General features: G+C 38.0%; 1 protein-coding gene across 1 annotated transcript in view; it reads left to right on the top strand.

Annotated features, from left to right (window-relative positions):
- The window catches only part of CDS1 (CDP-diacylglycerol synthase 1), an 81,460-nt gene that overhangs the window by 29,585 nt on the left and 31,867 nt on the right, over window positions 1-20,008 (top strand). The window contains exons 3-7 of the mRNA XM_075203260.1: window positions 502-598; window positions 2,974-3,071; window positions 6,405-6,544; window positions 11,668-11,726; window positions 13,665-13,747. Coding sequence (XP_075059361.1) covers window positions 502-598; window positions 2,974-3,071; window positions 6,405-6,544; window positions 11,668-11,726; window positions 13,665-13,747 — 477 coding nt within the window. The remainder of the gene's footprint in view (window positions 1-501; window positions 599-2,973; window positions 3,072-6,404; window positions 6,545-11,667; window positions 11,727-13,664; window positions 13,748-20,008) is intronic.

The raw sequence follows: 20,008 nt of genomic DNA, 5'->3' as shown, positions 1-20,008 counted from the left end.
CTAAATGCACTTCCATTCTGGGGAGAGCTTAAAAATGTCGACCGTGTGATTGTTGACATTCACAATGCCGACATTAAAAGACCAATGCCAGCAGTCCAGTAGATAGCAACAACACTGTCGACATTTTCAAGCTGTCCCCAGAATGGATGTGTCGGCATTTAGCCTGCTTACATTTTCATGTCAACAGGTTATCTGTCGACATTTCCCGTGTCAAAATTGTGACCGCATCTGGGGCAAACACAAGAGCACCAGGGAAGTGGAAAATGTATGTTGGCTTGAAAAAAAAATGACATCAAATAGCCATATAAGCATACTTTTATTTACTTGTGTTTTTTATTAAAATTTTTGTTCCCATTTAAATTGGTAAACTCTGACTTGCAGGCAAAGTTTGTCAATGTAGTGATAAATTTGCAGAAAATGTTGAAATTATGTTTAAAATACTGTAACTTCTGACAATTGTAGCATGGTTAAGATTGACTTGGTATCATCTTTATGTTTCAGATGGAAAAACTGGTGGATTCGTGGTATTTTCAGTTTGACAATGATTACATTGTTTTTTTTCCTTATCTACCTGGGACCTATCATGCTTTTAGTTCTGGTAAGTTCAGAGACCTATTGATTTTTTTTTTTTTTATATATAGAGAAGGATACCTGGCACAGCTGCAAGCTTTCTTAGATGTCGGAGGTGCATGGTTAAAGGTCATCGAATGACTGATCACTGTTCACCAATTCCTGCATTGCATGATGATCGTGCTTGTGAGGGATGAATAAGAAGTCCTGGGAATGGTTCCGCTTCCCATTACATCTGTTACTTGCTTCACAGCCTCAATTATCAAAGACAGTTGCAAGAAAAGTCTAGCGGTGTTTTGGTCGTAAACTGACCTGTCATCGTACACCTCCTTCATCTCCGCAGGGAGAAGTCTGTGAGTGATTCGCATGGCTGGTTACAACAATGTGATTTTTGGGTTGTTTTTTCATGTAAATTAAGATTAATTCTAACCCAGTTGCAGGGGTCCGGGTAATGGCCACAGATGAGGGGCCTGGAATGGTCCTGTGTGAGCCTCCTATCCAGATGAGATTTACTTCTCCTGTCTATTTCGCATTTGACCATGACTCACAATGTTTTAAAAAGCAAAATCAGGACAAAATAAGCCTTGTGTGTGATCCTCTCAAACCACGCCAAGATCTGGCCAGCTGTGTTTGCACATCCACTTCTTACTAGGCCTCATCTCTCTGTGTCCATAAATCTGGATCACCCAGCCAAAATCAGGACTATTATGAAGTATTGTTTAACTTTTGGGCTGTTTAAAATGAGTTATATAATATAAGTGAGCAATGCCATACCGGTGGATAAGATGACTGTAAATTAAAGAGGATCTTTTTTTTTTGCATTTGGCAAAAACATACCTTACTACCTTACAAGGTCATTTATTTTTTTCTCAATATTTTTTTATTAAACATTTTGCAAAATAATAACAAGGAAACAGAAATTAAATAGGAAAGGAGACAACAACAAGGTGAGGTGGGGTAGGTTATAAGGTGAAACAGATTTCTGGCTGTAGCAATGGCTTGGCATCATTATTCTGTGGAGGAATGTGCCGGGGTTAGGTGTTCAGATTATAAGGTCATTTTTATTGAGGGAGCCATCTTGCAAAAAAACCTTTGTCATACAATCATAAGACAGGCCTAACAATACAATGTGACCTTTCTGATAAGCATAGACAGATTAGACATGATTGTAACAGATGAATTTGCTTAGACATTTCTTAGCTTGTTACATAAGATTGTACCCTGAACTTGAACCTCCATGTTATCAGAGATTGTGTGGCTACTTGGTCTCTGTATTACTTCAGCAGTGCACAATAGGTGTGTGTTATTAAATATATATCTTGGTGTTTTAAATTAGCCTCACACACAGAGAGACAGTGTCTTTTCAGCTCTCAAAATCTGTTTTCAGCATCTGTCACAGTAAACCTTTCAAAGGTACTCGCTACTTTTAGAAAGTTTCCAGTAACCTACAGCTTTTAGTGGTAGATTTAATAGCGGCCTATAGTGTAAGACTAGTGATGAATTTAAATTTACAAGGAGCTAGTGTTATATTTGGAATAGGAGTGATACTGTGGATCAACTTCAAGTGTATGTCTATTTTAGGCAATATGCTTCATTCGTATTGTTAATATATACACATCAGTTCAACAGTGACACCTCACTGTAGACATCATTTTGTGCCTGCTGTGTCCTTTTTTTCCTCCATCTGTAGGCTGTTTCTACAGCTCTAGGATGTTCTAGGACTGTGGCTGGGTACCGGGTGAGCTGCTACATTGCTCAGGGGTGCCACTTCTATAGTTAAGAGTTTGTAGTTGCACAGACAAATGGGGCTTCTTGTCTGAATGACAAATCAAGAAAGTGGTTGCCAATGAAATTAGTCTAAAAATAAATATTATTGGTTGTAAATCGGACAATGCCATCTGTACATTCCCTCATTACTAAGTTGGAAGGTTTAAACCGGATAAACACTTTTTAGCACTTAATAGACAAATGACTGAACAATGTAGCTTGCAGTCAGCAACCTAGTCAGGTCTGTGTGGCCTTACACCAATTGTGGCAGATGCTTGTAATATGAATAATTGACTTGTATGGCAATTCCACCTTCTGTAAAAATTGTATTGTGACCGATTTACTTATTGTTTATTTACATTGTGCTGGGTTACGAAGCTGTTGCACTTCCTACAGGTAATACAGTTGTATCCAGACACCAGCCTTGTGTAACATAACCAAATGGGAAAATATGACTGATTATACTCTCTAAAGAGAAGCCTTAAAGTGACTGAAAGAAGGAGTAACTATTAAGCAATATATTTAGTAAAAGATGCAAGCTGTCCATGTGCATGCTAATAAATGAAAAACAACTGGAGGTGGAAAATCTCTTTAGTGTATTTAGTGTAACATGTGTTTGACTCCTCTCTATTGTAGGTGTCTGCAATCCAGGTGAAATGCTTCCATGAAATCATTTCAATTGGGCACAAAGTGTATCGTTCCTATGAGTTGCCGTGGTTCAGAACTCTTAGCTGGTAGGTTGCTTTACTTTGTAATGGGTTCAATTTGTATTATGTTGTATAGTGTTCAAGTTTCACAGAAATGATATATGCTATTCTTATAACTGAGTTTCAATGTTTAAAGATTGTTCTAACATCAAATGACAAGGGACATGTATGACAAGGAAAATAGACAAACATATCACAGATTAACGGCTGCAGTAAAATTTCTACATTTTGCATTTGTTTTTTACCAGAGTTATTTACAAATTTCTTTCCATGCTCCTTGACATATAGTTGCAGGGCAATCGTAGGTTTTCTAGAGGTTTTTTTTTTGTTTTTTTTTTGTCAAATGTGTGGTCTCAAAAAAAAAAAAAAAAAATCAAAATGGAAAAAAAAAAACACTCGCTGCAATAATAATAAAATTAAAAAAGTACAGTGTATATAAATTTAATATTGTATGTTGAATAAAAAAATGAGGCAAAAAGCAAACTGTTCATTTAAAAAACCCGCAATAATATTAATCTCCTTAAAATAAATTATTCTTTATTGTAAATTAACAATCTCCCACTCACATCCAGTTGTGCAAAAAAAAATTGCAATTAGTGTTACAGTCACTCATCTATTGCTTTCACGTCACTCTTAGCAGCTTAGAAACCGCAGAATAAAGTAATTTTACTTTTACTGCATTTTTCTTTTCTCTAAAGTGATAGTTCTCTCTTTGGCTCTAATGTTTCTATCATAGTGGCCATTTTGTTGAAGCCAAAGTTCATTAAAACATAGGCAGATCCCCACAAAAATGGGTCTTAGGGGTAAATTTATCAAGCTGCGGTTTTGAAAAAGTTGAGACGTTGCCTATAGCAACCAATCAGATTCTAGCTATCATTTTGTAGGATGTACTAAATAAATGATAACTAGAATCTGATTGGTTGCTTTAGTCAAAATCTACATTTATTTTAAAACACGCAGCTTGATAAATTTACCCCCTTAGACTGCAGACTGTTATAGTTTTTTTTTTTAATACAGACAGGAGGAGGAGGTTCCTAGACATTGTTTCCTCCTTTGACACCACAGGACTGTCGTGATTCAAGCCGTTTCTGAGCACATGGAAACTAGGTTGTTTTTTTGTTTGTTTGTTTGTTTTTTTCAAGGTAAGTATTTTTGTTTGTTTGTTTTTTTTTTTTTGAATGAAATGATAAAATAGCAAATATATACTATAACCAGAGTAGCCAATCAGTTACTGGCTTTCATTAGTCTGATTTGTTTCAGTCTGCCAGAAGGTGTGTAATAGCTTACTTTTGTATGCACCATGATATTAAAGCTAATGTCAAAATAAACCTTTGCTCTAATCTGTTGAAATGCCATTCACGCTAGATAGTCCAAACCCGAAAATGTTGGGTATGTGGCGCAACAGTGGCGGGTGAGCATATACAAAGCATTGCATTCCTCCCATCCACTCAATATGGAAACGCTGAAGGAGAGGAATGTGTTAAATTCTACGAGAAAATGTGTAGAAACAACAATTGGGGATAGTACAGGAGTTGTCATTGTAAAATAGTCCCCAACACCCCCCCCCCCCCCCACCACCAAAAAAAAACAACAAAAACATTGCAAGAGGACTTGGTGCAAATAGGTGTTTTTAAATGCTATTGTTTAGATTGCCTACATGTTCTGCATTGTGATGTTAGGCATGGCATAATCTGCAGCTGCTCTGTGCCTGATTCAGCAGTGTCTATTTATATTTTCTTTTTAAATCGCCTTTTACTTAATAGCATATGTAGAGATGTTGCACCCGAGTTATCTTTAAAAAATGCAAGACACTTCTTCCCATTTTTAAGGTGCATTTAAATTAGTTAAATCTTACTCTAAAAGCTATTTGTTATTAAAATGTAGAATAAAAACAGGAGTCTACACACTTCCTAAGAACATTTATTTGTGTTTAGAAAAGGGTCAAACTTGATTTTATATTTATTTAGGTGTAGTCTGTCAGATTACTGTATAAGAATACAATTCTTTAACCACCTCCCTCCACATGGTGTTAATATTTGTAATTTTACACAAGTCTTAAATTCTGATTTTAATATGGTAGAAATATAAATTGTATTGTCATGTACTTCTCATTCTTGCTGTGTGTGCTCTCTTTATATTTTAAGCTGTTTCACAGTCTGTGGACCGTGAAGCTTTTATTCTTGAGCCAACCAGGGATTCTAACAGAGTTTGTTTCTAAAATCATGTTTCCACTCTGAAAGGTTGGCATGGTTGGCCAAGTTCTCTTCTTTCACTTCAAGATAAAATTGGGCCAGAACACAGTGTGACTTAGAAGATTTAGCACACTGCATTAAAGGATGTTTTTATCCCACTTCCACTGCCTGCATCTGCTAGTAGGCGGAAAGGAGATAAAAGATATAAGTGTACAAGCTGGGATCAAACAATCAAGTAGTTACTTAACAATAGACAAAAACAAACAATATGGTGTAGCACTGGCTGTTTGTGTTGAACATCTTTTCACAGTTTGAATGAGAAATATAGATGGTTAACGTTGCTGAGCCGAATAATATCCTGTTATGTAGTTGAAATGTTGATACATATGACCACCAGGCTCTCTGCCAACCCTCTGGAGCAGTTACTCATGTTAGGAGGGTGGTGATTCTTAAACAGATATATAGTGACTGACAGTTTTGCAAACTTGCTCTGTGTAAATGCCTTGTGTGGGTTGGTGTATTTATATGGAAGGGCAGGACCAGTGATGTCACAGCAGCTACAAAAATACAGTCTCAGTTTTTAAAACTTTAGTAGATCCCATTACTACAATGTCCTAAAGACGTTGGATGAGCTTCATCCGCCTGTAATGGAGAGGAAAGGTAATAATTAAGTGGGATGTTAGAATAATACTAAACAATGTATTTAACCTTTATGATTCATATCTAAAAATTAAAAGTTGATGTTTAGTGATCATATAACCACTGTAATAGTTATTGGGCACAAATGTCTTTTTCTATCTACATTCTCAATTGTATTACTTTTCTGATTATTATTTAAATCAGTCAATCAATTCCATAGGAAGCAGCTACGTGATTTGACAAGATAATTTCTAAATGTTATATAAAAGCTTATGTGTAGGAAGATACCATTGTGAGTTGGTCAGCATTGCTTCTCCAAAAAGTTGCCCCTATAATTGTGATGTCACAACACCCATGGAAACTTCACAAATCCTAAAAATTTCAAACCAAGCTGTCTACAATCTAGGTTCTCAATTCTCTTTCATTTTCCCTCTCTCTCTCTTTTTATCCAGATTATTAAAGTTTATATTGCTCACATGCAGTATTTGCCAACATTGTAAAAAATATAAAAATATATCCTTTGTTTCAGGTACTTCCTCTTGTGTGTCAACTATTTTTTCTATGGAGAGACCCTGGCAGACTATTTTGCCTCCTCTATGCAGAGAGAAGAATTTCTACAATTCCTCATTCGTTACCATCGCTTTATATCATTTGCACTTTATGTTATAGGTGAGTTGCCAAACTCTGCCCCCTAAACCACTCTAGAATTAAATTTTACTTACACCTGTCTCCGATGAGGGGATCACATTTTATTGAAGTCATCTAAAAGGTACACATTGTTCTTGGCATTGTCTGAACTAGACTCACTGGCGACATATGCCCCATGGTAGGTTGTCCAGCATGGTATTTTACCCAATGTTAAATGCAGCTTCAATGGACATCTCCTGGACCATCTGATTGGGAAAAAATTGCAGTGAGTGTAGACATGTTTTTTATAGTGATCAGTAGATCACTATATTGAGGTCCGCTTAAGTTGCTTCCTTTGAATGACAACATACAGCAACACTTCACTGGTGGATATCAAACCAGCCATGGTCATGAGCCCTAAGTGGTTTCTCCCATGGTGATAGATCTGCTACTGTGTTAAATATTAGTGTTCGTTTCTTCTAGGTAACATAAAACGTCTGATGGTATGAATATGAATTTACACCATTATAGTTCTCAGACAGAATAGTAATTAGATTCACCCTTAGATACCGGCATAATGGTAAACTTTTTGCATTCTTATCATAAAAAAATCTTATTTTCCCTGTCATTGTACCTTTAATTATATTTTGCACTGGCCTTACTACACTCTAGTACAAACTAACTTTGTATACATTGCTGCCTAAGAGGTTTGACATTTAGTAGTCATTTTTTGCAGATTCTAGGTAGATGTATAAGAGACATTTAGGGTATTTCAATGGAGCATATATGTTTCAGTTTGTTGTAATCTCAATAACTTTTATGAATAGTTTTTCCTTTTCTCATTTGTCATTTTTTAACTTTTACAGTCACTATTAGACAAATAATCTAAACTTTTGCTCCACTATCAAAACCTTCTGTAGCCAGGGCGTCTAGTGTTAGTGTGTGCTTGCAAAAGAAGACCATTTTTTTAACCACTTGTCAATCAATGCACCTTCGTGACCAGATGACCTTTATAAACATAATAAAGTTTAAATAAAAGTTGTGAGCACTATGTAACATACGTGTGTGTATGTGTGTATATATATGTGTATATATATATATATATATATATATATATATATATATATATATATATATATATATATATATATATATATATATATATATATATAAAAGCCTAGCGGCATGTGTTAGTCTGTGTGTGGAAAAAACTACCGGGTGACAGAGTGCTCAAGCTGCAGCGCCACCTGCTGGGCGGAATTATATACTACACTAACCTACTAAATTCTTAGCATTATCTAATATATAGAAGTAAAAGCCTAGCGGCGTGTGTTAGTGTGTGTGTGGAAAAAACTATTTTCTCAGAAAGGACTCATCCAATTGACCTGAAATTTGGTATACTGACATTATTTGACAAAAAAAATTAGAATAGTGAAGTCAGTTAACTTCCATCACACCCCCCCCCCCCTTCCCCCCGTGGGAGGGGTAGTAAAGGCTAAATTTATGAGTTGAGGGGTCAAACTCATTTTAGTGAGGTAATTTTACCTCATGAACACACATTAAAAAGGGCGCTTGCGTCGGGAAGTAACGCTCTTCCCTGAGGAGGCCTGGGCTAGGCCCAAATGCATGACAAGAAGCTTTTTAAGACCTTAAGTAGCTTGATTTGACTAGAATGCATGAGTATCATGCACGGGTTAACGTGTGTGTGTGTATGTGTGTGTGTGTGTGTGTGTGTGTATATATATATATATAATCTAAATGCTTGGTGGCGTGTGTTAGTCTGTGTGTGTGTGTGTGTGTGTGTGTGTGTGGAAAAAATAAAACCAAGCTGCAGCGCCACCTGCTGGGCGGAGTTATACACTGACCTACTAAATTCTTAGTGTGTGTGGAAAAAAAAATTCAGAAAGGGCTGAAGTTTGGTATACTAAGATGTTTTTAATTTGTTAATTTAATTTGTTAATTGTTAAAAGTGTTTATAAAGATTTAAAAAATATATATATATTTCTTGAAGGAGAAGTGACAGTTGGGAGTGGTTGGTGGTTGCCGGGGATGACAGTGGGGAGTGGTTGGTGGTTGCCGGGGGTGACAGAGCGAGAGGAGTGTGATACTCGGGACCGCTGAGAGAGATCCCTGTGTCTGGATAGATGTGGCGATGAAAATGAAGGATGAATTGATGGAGAAGAATGATGAGGTGGTGACATGTGGGCAAAACCACGTTAAAAAAGGGCGCTTACGTCGGGAAGTAACGCCCTTCCCCTGAGGAGGCCTGGGCTATGGCCCAAATGCATGACAAGAACCTTTTTAACACCTTAAGTAGCTTGATTTGCCTAGAATGCATGAGTATCATGCACGGGTTAACTTGTGTGTGTGTGTGTGTGTGTGTGTATGTGTATGTGTGTGTGTATATATATATATATATATATATATATAATTATAGTGTGTGCGTATATAACTGCTTATTTTAGAATTGCCCATAATGTTAATTGCATTGCTGTTTGCTACATTTTTGTGGGTTTTTGCTGTTTTTAAAACAGTGCTAATCACTATATTCGCAAAGTGTATTTTTACAGCTTAGACCTTGTAACATTTTTAAAGTTCACCAACATGGAAAATAAACACCTTGCACAACTTAAAGTGTTGTTATATGTGACTAGGGTTTGACCACCTTATTGTGTACAATATTCATCTTCTCCTCAAACTATTACGTATCCTATTTTTTAGCCAACCATATAGTCCGAATTCTCACTGCAGCAGAAGAGGAGGAGTACTGAGTATCTGAGCGGCAGTGACCTCTCCACCCAGTGTTAGTGAGCTGCATGTGACTGGGGTGTGTGTTAGGACATGAGGCAGGGTGTGGAGACTACCAGAGTCAGGTAGCAGAGAAAGTCCACAGTAACACAGTGTGACAGTAGCCTCATACCCCTAATCTGATAGATACTGAACGATTGTGGTATCAAATGCACCTCTGTATGAAACAAAGTTCATGCATCTAATTTGTTTTTTTTTATGTTTGGGGGGGTACTTTAATTAACACTTTAACAACAACGCTGCTATTTGTTTTCTTTGGTTTATCAACTTTTCCCACAATTAGAACAATTTCACCCCTAAATGTAATCTGCTTTACCAAATATGTGTACATTATTACAAGTTTAGTCTGTCTGTAACTCATAATACTGTTTGTCGAATTTATGTATAAATGTATGTGTGTTATCTCCTCCCTCTTTGGGGAGATGGATTATTTTCCTTACATTATATTTATATTTTTACGTGTACGTGAATTAATGTGAGTTTATTTAAGCGTAGATGTATGATGACCTCTTCTTTGCCCCAGCAGCTCTCGCTGCAATTGGGTACCCGGTGATGATGTCACTTGTGTTTACACTGAAGTGTGCCAGCCATATTAAACATGACATCCTGTAATAGAATAACTGTGTCTGGTAAATTAAGAACCTGGTATCATCGGTATCAGTTAGCAGAGGATGCACTGGAAATAGCGGTAGATTTAGGCCCTTAGTGATGCATGGACCCACAGGTTGGACATATTTACAAAAAACCCCAAAAGAATGTGGTGGGTAAAGCTGGGTACACACAACAGAATTTTCCGACCAATGTGTTATCTACAACGAATGTACCAATAACTGGAAGAAAAAGTCCCGATCAGCAAGCTGATTCATGCGTACACACTATACATGTTTTAAAAGATTTACCAGCAGATCTCCATCTGTCATAACAGTCGGCTAAAAAGATCATGAGTCTGTAAATTCAATGGAGATCGTGAGTACATACCCACTGCAGGATTGGAAGGACGTCGTTCCGTCGTTCCATAGCTGAACGACATTTATAGTTCTGCTGATGATCGGTGCTTTGGAACGATCCTCGTTCATCACTGGAGTGTACACACTAATGCAATATCGGGCTGAACAGTCGTTTATTGTTTGATTGACCCAGTGCTCAGCTGAAAAACACTGTAGTGTGTACCCAGCCTAAAGGAAAGTCACAGTGCAGGGGGTAAATTTACTAAACTGCGGGTTTGAAAAAGTGGAGATATTGCCTATAGCAACCAATCATATTCTAGCTGTAATTTTGTAGAATGTACTAAATAAATGACAGCTAGTTTGATTGGTTGCTAAAGGCAAGATCTCCTCTCTTTCAAACCGGCAGTTTAGTAAATTTACCCCCAGGAGTCCACTCCTAGTGTTGGGAGCTCTAAATTCCCCACTCTCCTGTTCATTTACTATGTGTTCTGACAATAAGGGATTCCGCATACAGTAATTGCTGTACCCTTGGATCATGATCTATTTCATGTGGAATGCACAGCTACTATATTTCTATTGAACATAGAGTGGCTTCTTTTAGGGAGAATGGTATAGTGGGGGAGGGGGTTATAGGCCACATAGTTAAATTAGATGGGGTCATGGAGTCTACTCCAACCAGGGCACTATCTGTGTGAGGTTTGTATGTTCTCCCTGTGTTTGCTTGGGTTTCTTCAGGGAGCTGTTGCTTCCTAGCACACTGGTAGGATGTTAGTGTTTGTGTGGTAGATAATTTAGACTGTAAGCTCCACTGCTTAAATATTCTCTCTAAAATGGTGTGCAATAAGTAGATGCTATAAAATAAATACATGTAACAAAGTAATAGAATAATAACACACTGTTTAGCATTGCTTTTTCGCAGTTTTGGGGCCATATATTCAATTCCAGTGCTCCGGTCTCCAATGGGTTGGAACTGATGTGAATGATTAAATATTCTCTGTAAAGCATTGCATAATTTGGTTGTGCTATGTAAATAAATGTTATTAATAATTGGCTATAAACCCTATGAAATCATCTCTTCTTGATTAGATCTAATCACTCTTGTCTACCATGAATGACAGAGTGAATGACAACCATGGGCCCTCTGTATTTTTCCCCATTTTGATGTCTGTATTGTCTCCAATTAAATCCCTCAGTGATAAGTGTAGGAGATTGGTAACTTGTTGAACTGTTCTTAAAACACAAGTGATCTTTTTATGTACACATTGTGCATGCCAGTGACATTCTTGATTGCCAGTAGCATTTAATACCTGTGTCTATTTACTTTGAATGTCCCACTTCTTTGGTGTTTACTCCCAATGAATGCACAAAAGACACTAACCCATTTGCATGTTTTTTTTTTCTGTCATACAGGTTTCTGCATGTTTGTACTGAGCTTAGTGAAGAAGCACTACCGTCTGCAGTTTTACATGGTGTGTATTAATCACCCTCTTTTAATAGGCAGCTGTCCAAGTGCAAAATTGGTAGTTATCCAAGGCCACCCTCAGTCCTATATATACCTATATTATTTTAAGACTAATGTCTGTCTGGAGTCCTGTGTGTACGTATTAGGGCAGTATATAAACATGAATAGGACTATGAATGTTTGTCTGCCTAAAGCTATAACAACAGTCATAATATGTTACAACACAAGTACATAAACAACCATTTACTAAGTACCTATAATATCCACAACATGAACAAATATTATAATATTACTATTGTCCGTTTCCAACTCCCATTCACTTCTCCAAACTACCACTATTGCTCTTTAGTCACTAATCGTGTGTGTGTGTGTGTATATGTATGTGTATATGTATGTGTATATGTATGTGTATATGTATGTGTATATGTATGTGTGTGTGTGTATATGTATATATATATATATATATACACACACATATTTACTAGAGAGAGAGATAGAGTTATGGGACCTTTTGTACAGAGACTGGATGCACAGTTTGAAAGTACCTCCTCATACAAGCATCAGAGAAGGGCTGCTATACAGATTAATGAGAATAAAGATGCCGGTGGTAGTGTAATGAAAGGCAGGATGCATTGAAAATATGTAATACTGTATACTTGAGTCATGGTGCTGTACATCACAGCTTTCTGTTTAACAGATCCCAAACCTTTGTGTGTTTGTATGTGTGTGTGTGTGTGTGTGTGTGTGTATATATATATATATATATATATATAGTGTGTATATGTATATATTCAATAAAATGATTCTGCATTAATCCACATATGGTACTATTGTTTTTGTTTAATAACTAACTGAAATGATCTAATGTGTTATTTGTTTTTTGTGATGGGCTGAGTAAACACTATTGTTTACAGTATTTAACACAGGCACATGTTAAAGTTCCAATTCCATACATGCATGTAGAATTTTTTTCCTTCATGGAACATGCAGTGCTTTTTAAACAAAGATGCTTTCCTGTTGAAGTCAATGATATTTGTCTAGAGGGAGTCACACAATCGGATTTTCTGATCCGAGAGCAAGCAACTGCTGCAAGTAGTGTTTAGCTCCAGCTTTATAGAAGTCTATGGCAATTCTCCTGCACCTGTCGCACTGGCATTTTAGTTGCAGGAAACCTGCTTAACTACTGTGCTCAGTTTTTCAGACTCCCTTCTTCCTGGCAGCTGTTTCATGCTGAGTGCAAAGCTTTCACATGACACCACGCAGGATTGTGTGTGTACCAGCTATGGGAGCATTAATATTTATAGGGCTGAATCTCTCCAATAGTTGAAGTGAAGGGGGGACCAACCTATCCTGTCACACAAAAGCAATTAAGCTCAGACAATGTAGCATCTTTTAGAAACATAATTACTTCTGTATGACAGGGAAGGATCATTCCTCTTTTACATTTATTGGTGTGGGAGTGATAGCGCACTATGAATGCTAGCACTTTTGTAGCTGGAAAAGCACTCGTGTTCAAAGTGTGTGTAAAGGAGCCTGTGTTCAGTATCACTATTTCATTGGCTAGAAAACACAGGTTTGTGAATGCACTGTATAGAGTCAGAAAAACGGGGCTGTAAAGGAGAATTGATTCTTAGCCATGAGGACCATAAACAGTTGGATGTTTTTTCTAAAACCTAGCCAGTGTGTCGTATTTGAATCCCACTCCATATGCAACACACAGCTTTCATAGGTTTCATTAATATTTCCATCTCTTTCACTTGTCCTTACTGTACATTTGACAAAAGCAAAATAGATCTGTACAGTTCTAGTTTTTAGATCCATTGTTCATTATAAATGAGTCTCTGTGCAAAAATTAACTTATCACAGTGTCCGAGCATAAGTCCTTGCTTGTCACATGGTTTCTTTCTACTTACACTGATTGTTCTGTTGTCGCCTCTATTAACAGTTTGGATGGACTCATGTCACTTTGCTGATCACTGTCACTCAATCTCATCTAGTCATCCAAAATCTTTTTGAAGGGATGATCTGGTAAGACTCGACACCAGTTTTTTGTTTCCGCTGTACACCATGTTTCCATTTATTCATAAAGCTGTTCATTCAGAGGTTTGTTATTTTCTAAATACAACAGTTAATAAAATGTCATCTGCCTCTGCTGCCAGTTTTTCTATGTACCACAGACTGAAGCAGAGAGTCACTAGTTCTGAAGTGCATATAGGTGTACAAGATATCTAAATCAGCGACCGGACTTTTTATAGATAACTTTTAAAGATAGTTTTCTAAAGTGAATTTTACATATTCTATCAGAGACAATAGGTAGAATATTGAAATAAATATATTTCGGTGCTTAAAGGGATACATTTAACCCTTAAGTTATATTTAACATACCCACTGCACTCCTCTAGCACAACTGTAGTGCCCCCCCCTAGTCATAAAGTCCCTGGTATACAAGCCATCCTTGCCAGTGTTCCAGAGTTGTTTCTCCCGGGATTGACAACCTGCGAGAATTCAAATACAAATACTACTGTTACTTTCTAACACAGGCATGATTGGATAGAGACACAGTCAAAGTGCTGGCGGGGTTCTTCTTAATTAAAAGTGAGTATGATAAAGCATAATCTGCCATTAGAAGCTCTGTTACAGTTTGATATGTGGGCAGATGAGTGCATATTGTAACACGCCCAGTGCAGCAAGATGTAGGTACAGGTTTGACAGTCGGAAAACAACAAATAACTGCAAGTAGCTCAAATGTCCTGTAACCTATAGCCACCAATAACACTGTATCTTCTGTTAGTCTGACATGCATTTGATTAGACTGTTGAAACCTAATATCAGATTCCAATGAATTAGTAATTGTTTGCACTGTTTGCATCATTATATAAGATATGCAATTGAATGGTTTCCATGGAATGTCAGGACTGAGTGGGAAGCAGAGAACCTGCCTCAGTATGAAGCCGAGACGATTGATGTACATTCCTGGCTATAAAGGCTAAAATGTATGGGAGTTTGATTTTTCCTATTAAACTGAAAGTGATGGTTCAGCTGCTAACTCTGACAGTGTGGCACACATGAAAATGGAAAATTCATGGTAGTCATTGAGAAGGCAGGGAATGCTTTACACACCCACATTTTTCTCATCTAACCTATGAAGTCTGCTTTGTGTTTCAAACTGAAATCATCCTTTAATTGGAAGTATACAATAATGCCAACATAGTTGTACCTTAAGAAGGTTTTCTTTACACTATTCCGTATTACATTATATATAGTACATGTATGTTAGAGAGGTTTTAGCTAGTTAAATTCGAGATGTTCTGTGTGGAGTTTGTATGTTCTCCCTGTGTTTGCATGGGTTTCCTCCGGGTGCTCAGGTTTCCTCCCACACTCCAAAAACATACTGGTAGGTTAATTGGCTGCTATCAAAATTGACCCTAGTCTCTACCTGTCTGTCTGTATGTATATGTCTATGTGTGTGAGTGTGTGTCTATATTAGGGAATTTAGACTGTAAGCTCCAATGGGGCAGGGACTGATGTGAATGAGTTCTCTGTACAGCGCTGCGTAATTAGTGGCGCTATATAAATAAATGATGATGATGATGATGTGCCTTACCCAACATCACACAGAGGTAGACATTTCATACAGAGCTGTTGCCTCTCTAATACACTGTTCTATTCATAACACACTATAGTGGTATTCTTCACTATAATGTGCTACCAAATATAGCACATTACAGGGTATTCGAGAGACAGGTCCGCTGTATGAATGTGCTGATTGACAGACTTATCAAATCTTTTAATGTGCAGGTTCGGAGCATGGAGCTAAGCAGCCTAAATACTTATAAAACAATAAAGGGCCAATATGATAGGCATCATCATAAAGGTGTGGGGTTATTCAAGCTTGATGCTGTCTTTATGAAATGTTGAAGTAAGGCTGCAGTTGATTACACTTTTCCATGGGCAACCAAATCTAGCATGTAGTGTAAAGTAGGATGTTTTCTAGCAGTTTACACGTATTGTCTGTCATATAAGTGACATCAAGTTTACTATATTCCAGCATAGTGACAAAAACTATGAGGCATTTCAGTGTGAGGAACTAGAAAGACTCAACAAACCAGTTCCTTAATACCATGTGCATTTATTGCAGTATCCCAAAACATGAAATGCAGGCAGTAAATTTTCTTATTGTTATGAACAGAATATTTTGTGCTACATTTTGCTGCAGCTGAAGTTCTTGTTTAAATAGGACATAGGAAAATGTTTAAAGTTCACTTTTTTTTTTAGATGGAGTCTTGAGAAGTACACCTGAAAAATATAATTTCTCTTGCCTCCACCTAGGGGACCCTGCATACTATGGGGTTGTATGAGGAAACATGGAGTAGCCACTCAAATAGTTAACTTTACTGCTGACGGGCTGTATCCCCTCTGCAACACTGTGTGAACTTCAGTGTATGTTTGAGTGCCAGAGGAGTAGGACTTCTGGCGTGCTGTGCTGCAACCATTTCCTTTTTAAATATTACTTATTACCTTTTTAGAAGTTGTATGTGCTATAGGCAGCACTTGCACAGCTTATGTAGGTTTTACAGCTTGATATACCGGAGCGCAGCAACCACGTACAAGAGGAGGCTTCTGCAGGGATGTTTCTGGTATCAGCACTGAGTAAGGAGACTGCTGTTATCCTGGGCCGTTCAGACACCGGCGCTGCCTTCTGGCAGTGAGCGCCGTGTCTCTTTGTCTCGAGCACCATTTTGGAATATACCAAGTCTCTGCTGCATTGGAGGGCGGCACCTGGTTTGGACCAAAAACGGAGCAGATGCTATTGGAAAACCTATAGCTATAGATAAGAGGCCAGTAGGGTTATGCTAACAAAAGCCCACATTTGGCCAGTATGCTCAAAGCAAAAAAAAGCATACAAGCGAAACGAGCGTCGGCGTTCGCATTGTATCTCACGCTCTGCTGCTTTATAATGCCTTACCTACTATTAGCGATCTATAATATAATATAATATCTATTTAGACTATACTGTATCTTGGTTTATGATGAACAATTACGCTAACCATCTCCGAGATATTAATAGAATATATAGAGAGATGACAGCTACGATAGTTTAGTCTATCAATATTATACCAAGATACAAAATTAATTGAGATTTAGTTACAGCTACCGGAAACCAGCAATATATAGTGCAATACATATGTGCCTCTGGAATGTATGGTTGCTGAATGTATACTTTTGGAATGCATGGTCGCTGTATATACTAATCACTATTAGCTAGATACAGCTGTAATGCATGAAAGTTTACACTCTTTAGATACAAATCCCCTGGTCTCGCTACTTCCTGTATGGCCCCTTGAGCAGGCAGAGGGATTTTCTGTCCCTCACAGAGCCCCAGAAATTGCTGGCCTTTTTAGGGCAGTTTCTGGTGAGTCTGAGGGTTCCTGATTGGCCCGACACATCAGGTCCACAGACATAAACAGGGTAGCAGTTCCAAGAAGGTTTCTGCTCCGTTGTGGCGACCTCTTATGGCAGGGCCTGGTTTTTTACCAGTGCCTACCTCCTGTAGGTTTTGTTGGCATGGACTTTGAGACCAAATTCTGGTGGTCCAGAGGGCTTTCCTCCAGAATGGTAGACACCATGCTGCGAGCCAGGAAACCGACCTCAGCCCGCATTTTTTACAGAGTGTGGCATACCTACTTTAAGTGGTGCGAACAAAGACTCATTTTCATCTTTCCCGTATCCTGACCTTTTCTACACGATGACTTGGACACAGGTCTGCAACTTGGGTTCCTAAAGTTACAGGTGTCTGCCTTATCTATGTTTTTCCAACTGAAAATAGCAGATATTCCGGATGTAAGCATCTTCCTTCAAGGGGGCCTGCTTATACAGCCCCTTATGTTATGCCTACAGCTCCCTGGGACCTAAACTTGGTTCTGACCATACTTCAAAGGTCTCCCTTTGAACCAATGGGTTCAACGGAGCGAGGCTGGCCTGCTTCTAAGCAGCCCATCGCTAGGTGGATTACCTCCACAATTAAGCAGCCTACGTCATTTCCGATCGGCCTGCGACTAGTCTTGTTGCCGCCCATTCCACCCGCTGAGTGGGGTTTCTTGGGCTACGCATAACGGGGTCTCAGTGGATCAGCTCTGCTAGGAGGCCACCTGGTCTTCTGTCCATACTTCCACTAGGTTTAATCAATTTAAAGTGTTTGCGTCCCCGGATGCCAGTTTCGGCAGCACAGTGTTACGGACCGGACTGTCAGAGCGGTCCCTCCCTTAGGGGGCTGCTTTGGAACGTCCCCATGGTAAGCAGGGTCCCCCAGGTGGAGGTAAAAGTAAAAGTTTATACTCTCGTTAAATCCATTTCATCTTTCATCTGGGGGACACTGCATTCCCTCCCTTCTGCTCTTCTATGGTTATTCTTTTGGTGTTGTGGTTTCCTTCCATCGGGCTTTTGTATTACACACTGAAATTCACACTGGGTTGCAGAGGGGATATAGCCTGCCAGCAGGAAAGTTAAGTATTTGAGTGCCTACTCCAAGTTCCCTCATGCAACCATGGACTCAGAGAAATGGATTTAAAGTGCATATAAATTCCTCTTTTACTGGATATGCTGCCATCAGATGCAAAGTGTCATGAACACCCAGCCTGCCTCAGATACAGCAATCTGAAACAGCTGGCTTTGACTGGAGTTACCTTAGTCACTTACCAATGAATACACAGTTTCTGCCACCACAAAGGATTTACTATGGAGTTCTTGTGTTCACCAAAACCACTTATTAATATTACACACTTAAATCACATACACATGTAGCATTAACCTCACTTGGCTTCGTAAATTCAAAAAGAATCAAAGAGAATATGCTAGACTAAATGTATTTAATCCGAAAAATGTTTCCAAGACTTAATTACAAAACAATTAATAACAAGACATACAAAATAAGTTGCAGTATTAAGTTTCAGAAATACAATAGGAAATAAAATCAGAGTCACTAACTTACTAGTTTAAGACTTGGCGTGAGAGGAGTACACTTTGAGAAGGATGGCACACTTCAGCCTAGACTTAGGTCTCCTCAGAGAAATGAACAACATTGCCAGGTCAAGCAACGGATTTAACTTCTTAAACTGCTCTCACCCCCACCTTTGGAACTTAGCTCTTTCAATGTCAGGGCAAGTTGATTCCCAGAATGACACAGGGCTTTCCAAGTGAGTTATCTATCCCTGAGATATATGTCTGGCATCTCAAAGGGCATGATTCTCACCTCTGCTCTGCTTGAGTGGCCGGACTATTTACAGAAATCTGGAGGTCTCAAAGATGTTATCTGTCTAGCCTGGTTACTTTCAAAAGACTCTTTACACTTGCATAGGTCACTAGTGTCAGTCAGCAAAGCACACTTTGCATTACAAGGTTACATATAATATACACATTTTCATACTTGACTATTCAGGGCAAAAGTAACAAATAGTGATTAGGTGCAATACATAATCGACACAGAAAGGCATAAACATGTTTTTATTAAAACTAATATAAAGATTACACACGTATCATGTGAAAGATAAATATATTCTGTTATGGTCTTTGAATAGAGTACTTTACCTTTAGTGCGATACAATCATACCTGACATTTCAATGAAGCATTATAAAAACAATAAAATAAAAATAAAGGTTATTTCCTCCCCTCACTTTACAAGCAATTATATATGATCTAAAAGTTCAAATGGTAAAGTATAGTTTGTCAGTTATTCTTGCTTCTAGCATCCTTTACACTAGCAATCTCTGGTTTTATACCACAGAGTGATGCAAGATTTGTTTTTACGAAACTTTTCACTTATGTAAGGCAGGTTATTTAACTCAGTAATACACATGGTTTAATGTCCAAAGGTAACTTTATTTGTTGCTGTTTAAGGGTTAAAAGGCATATTGAAGCTTAAGTGTCCATTGTTTTCCATTTGGTGCTAACCAGTAACAAGGTGGAGCTGTTGGGTTACGAGACAAGACCTAAAAGCTGCAGGTTATGAATGAGTGAATAAAAAATTTACAATTATAAAATCCATTATTCATATCATGCTGAAAAGAACAAATGTATGTTTTCCCAATACACAGTGTGTTATTGGAATTCATGTTGGCTGTGGCATCTTCTATGTCTTGCCATAGTGCTTCATTATGGGTGTGTGTGTACTTTAGTTGTAAATAGCCATTCAACTTATAAGATGCTTTGCATATAACATGTATATTATTTTCCTGTCTGAATTACAGAAGATAATGCATTTAGTATAATGCTAGCACAGACGTAACATATTT

The sequence above is a fragment of the Mixophyes fleayi genome, chromosome 1, assembly GCF_038048845.1.
Source record: "Mixophyes fleayi isolate aMixFle1 chromosome 1, aMixFle1.hap1, whole genome shotgun sequence".
Classification (NCBI taxonomy): domain Eukaryota; kingdom Metazoa; phylum Chordata; class Amphibia; order Anura; family Limnodynastidae; genus Mixophyes; species Mixophyes fleayi.
Note: the sequence above shows the minus strand (reverse complement) of the source record. Positions and strands in the feature narration are given on the sequence as shown.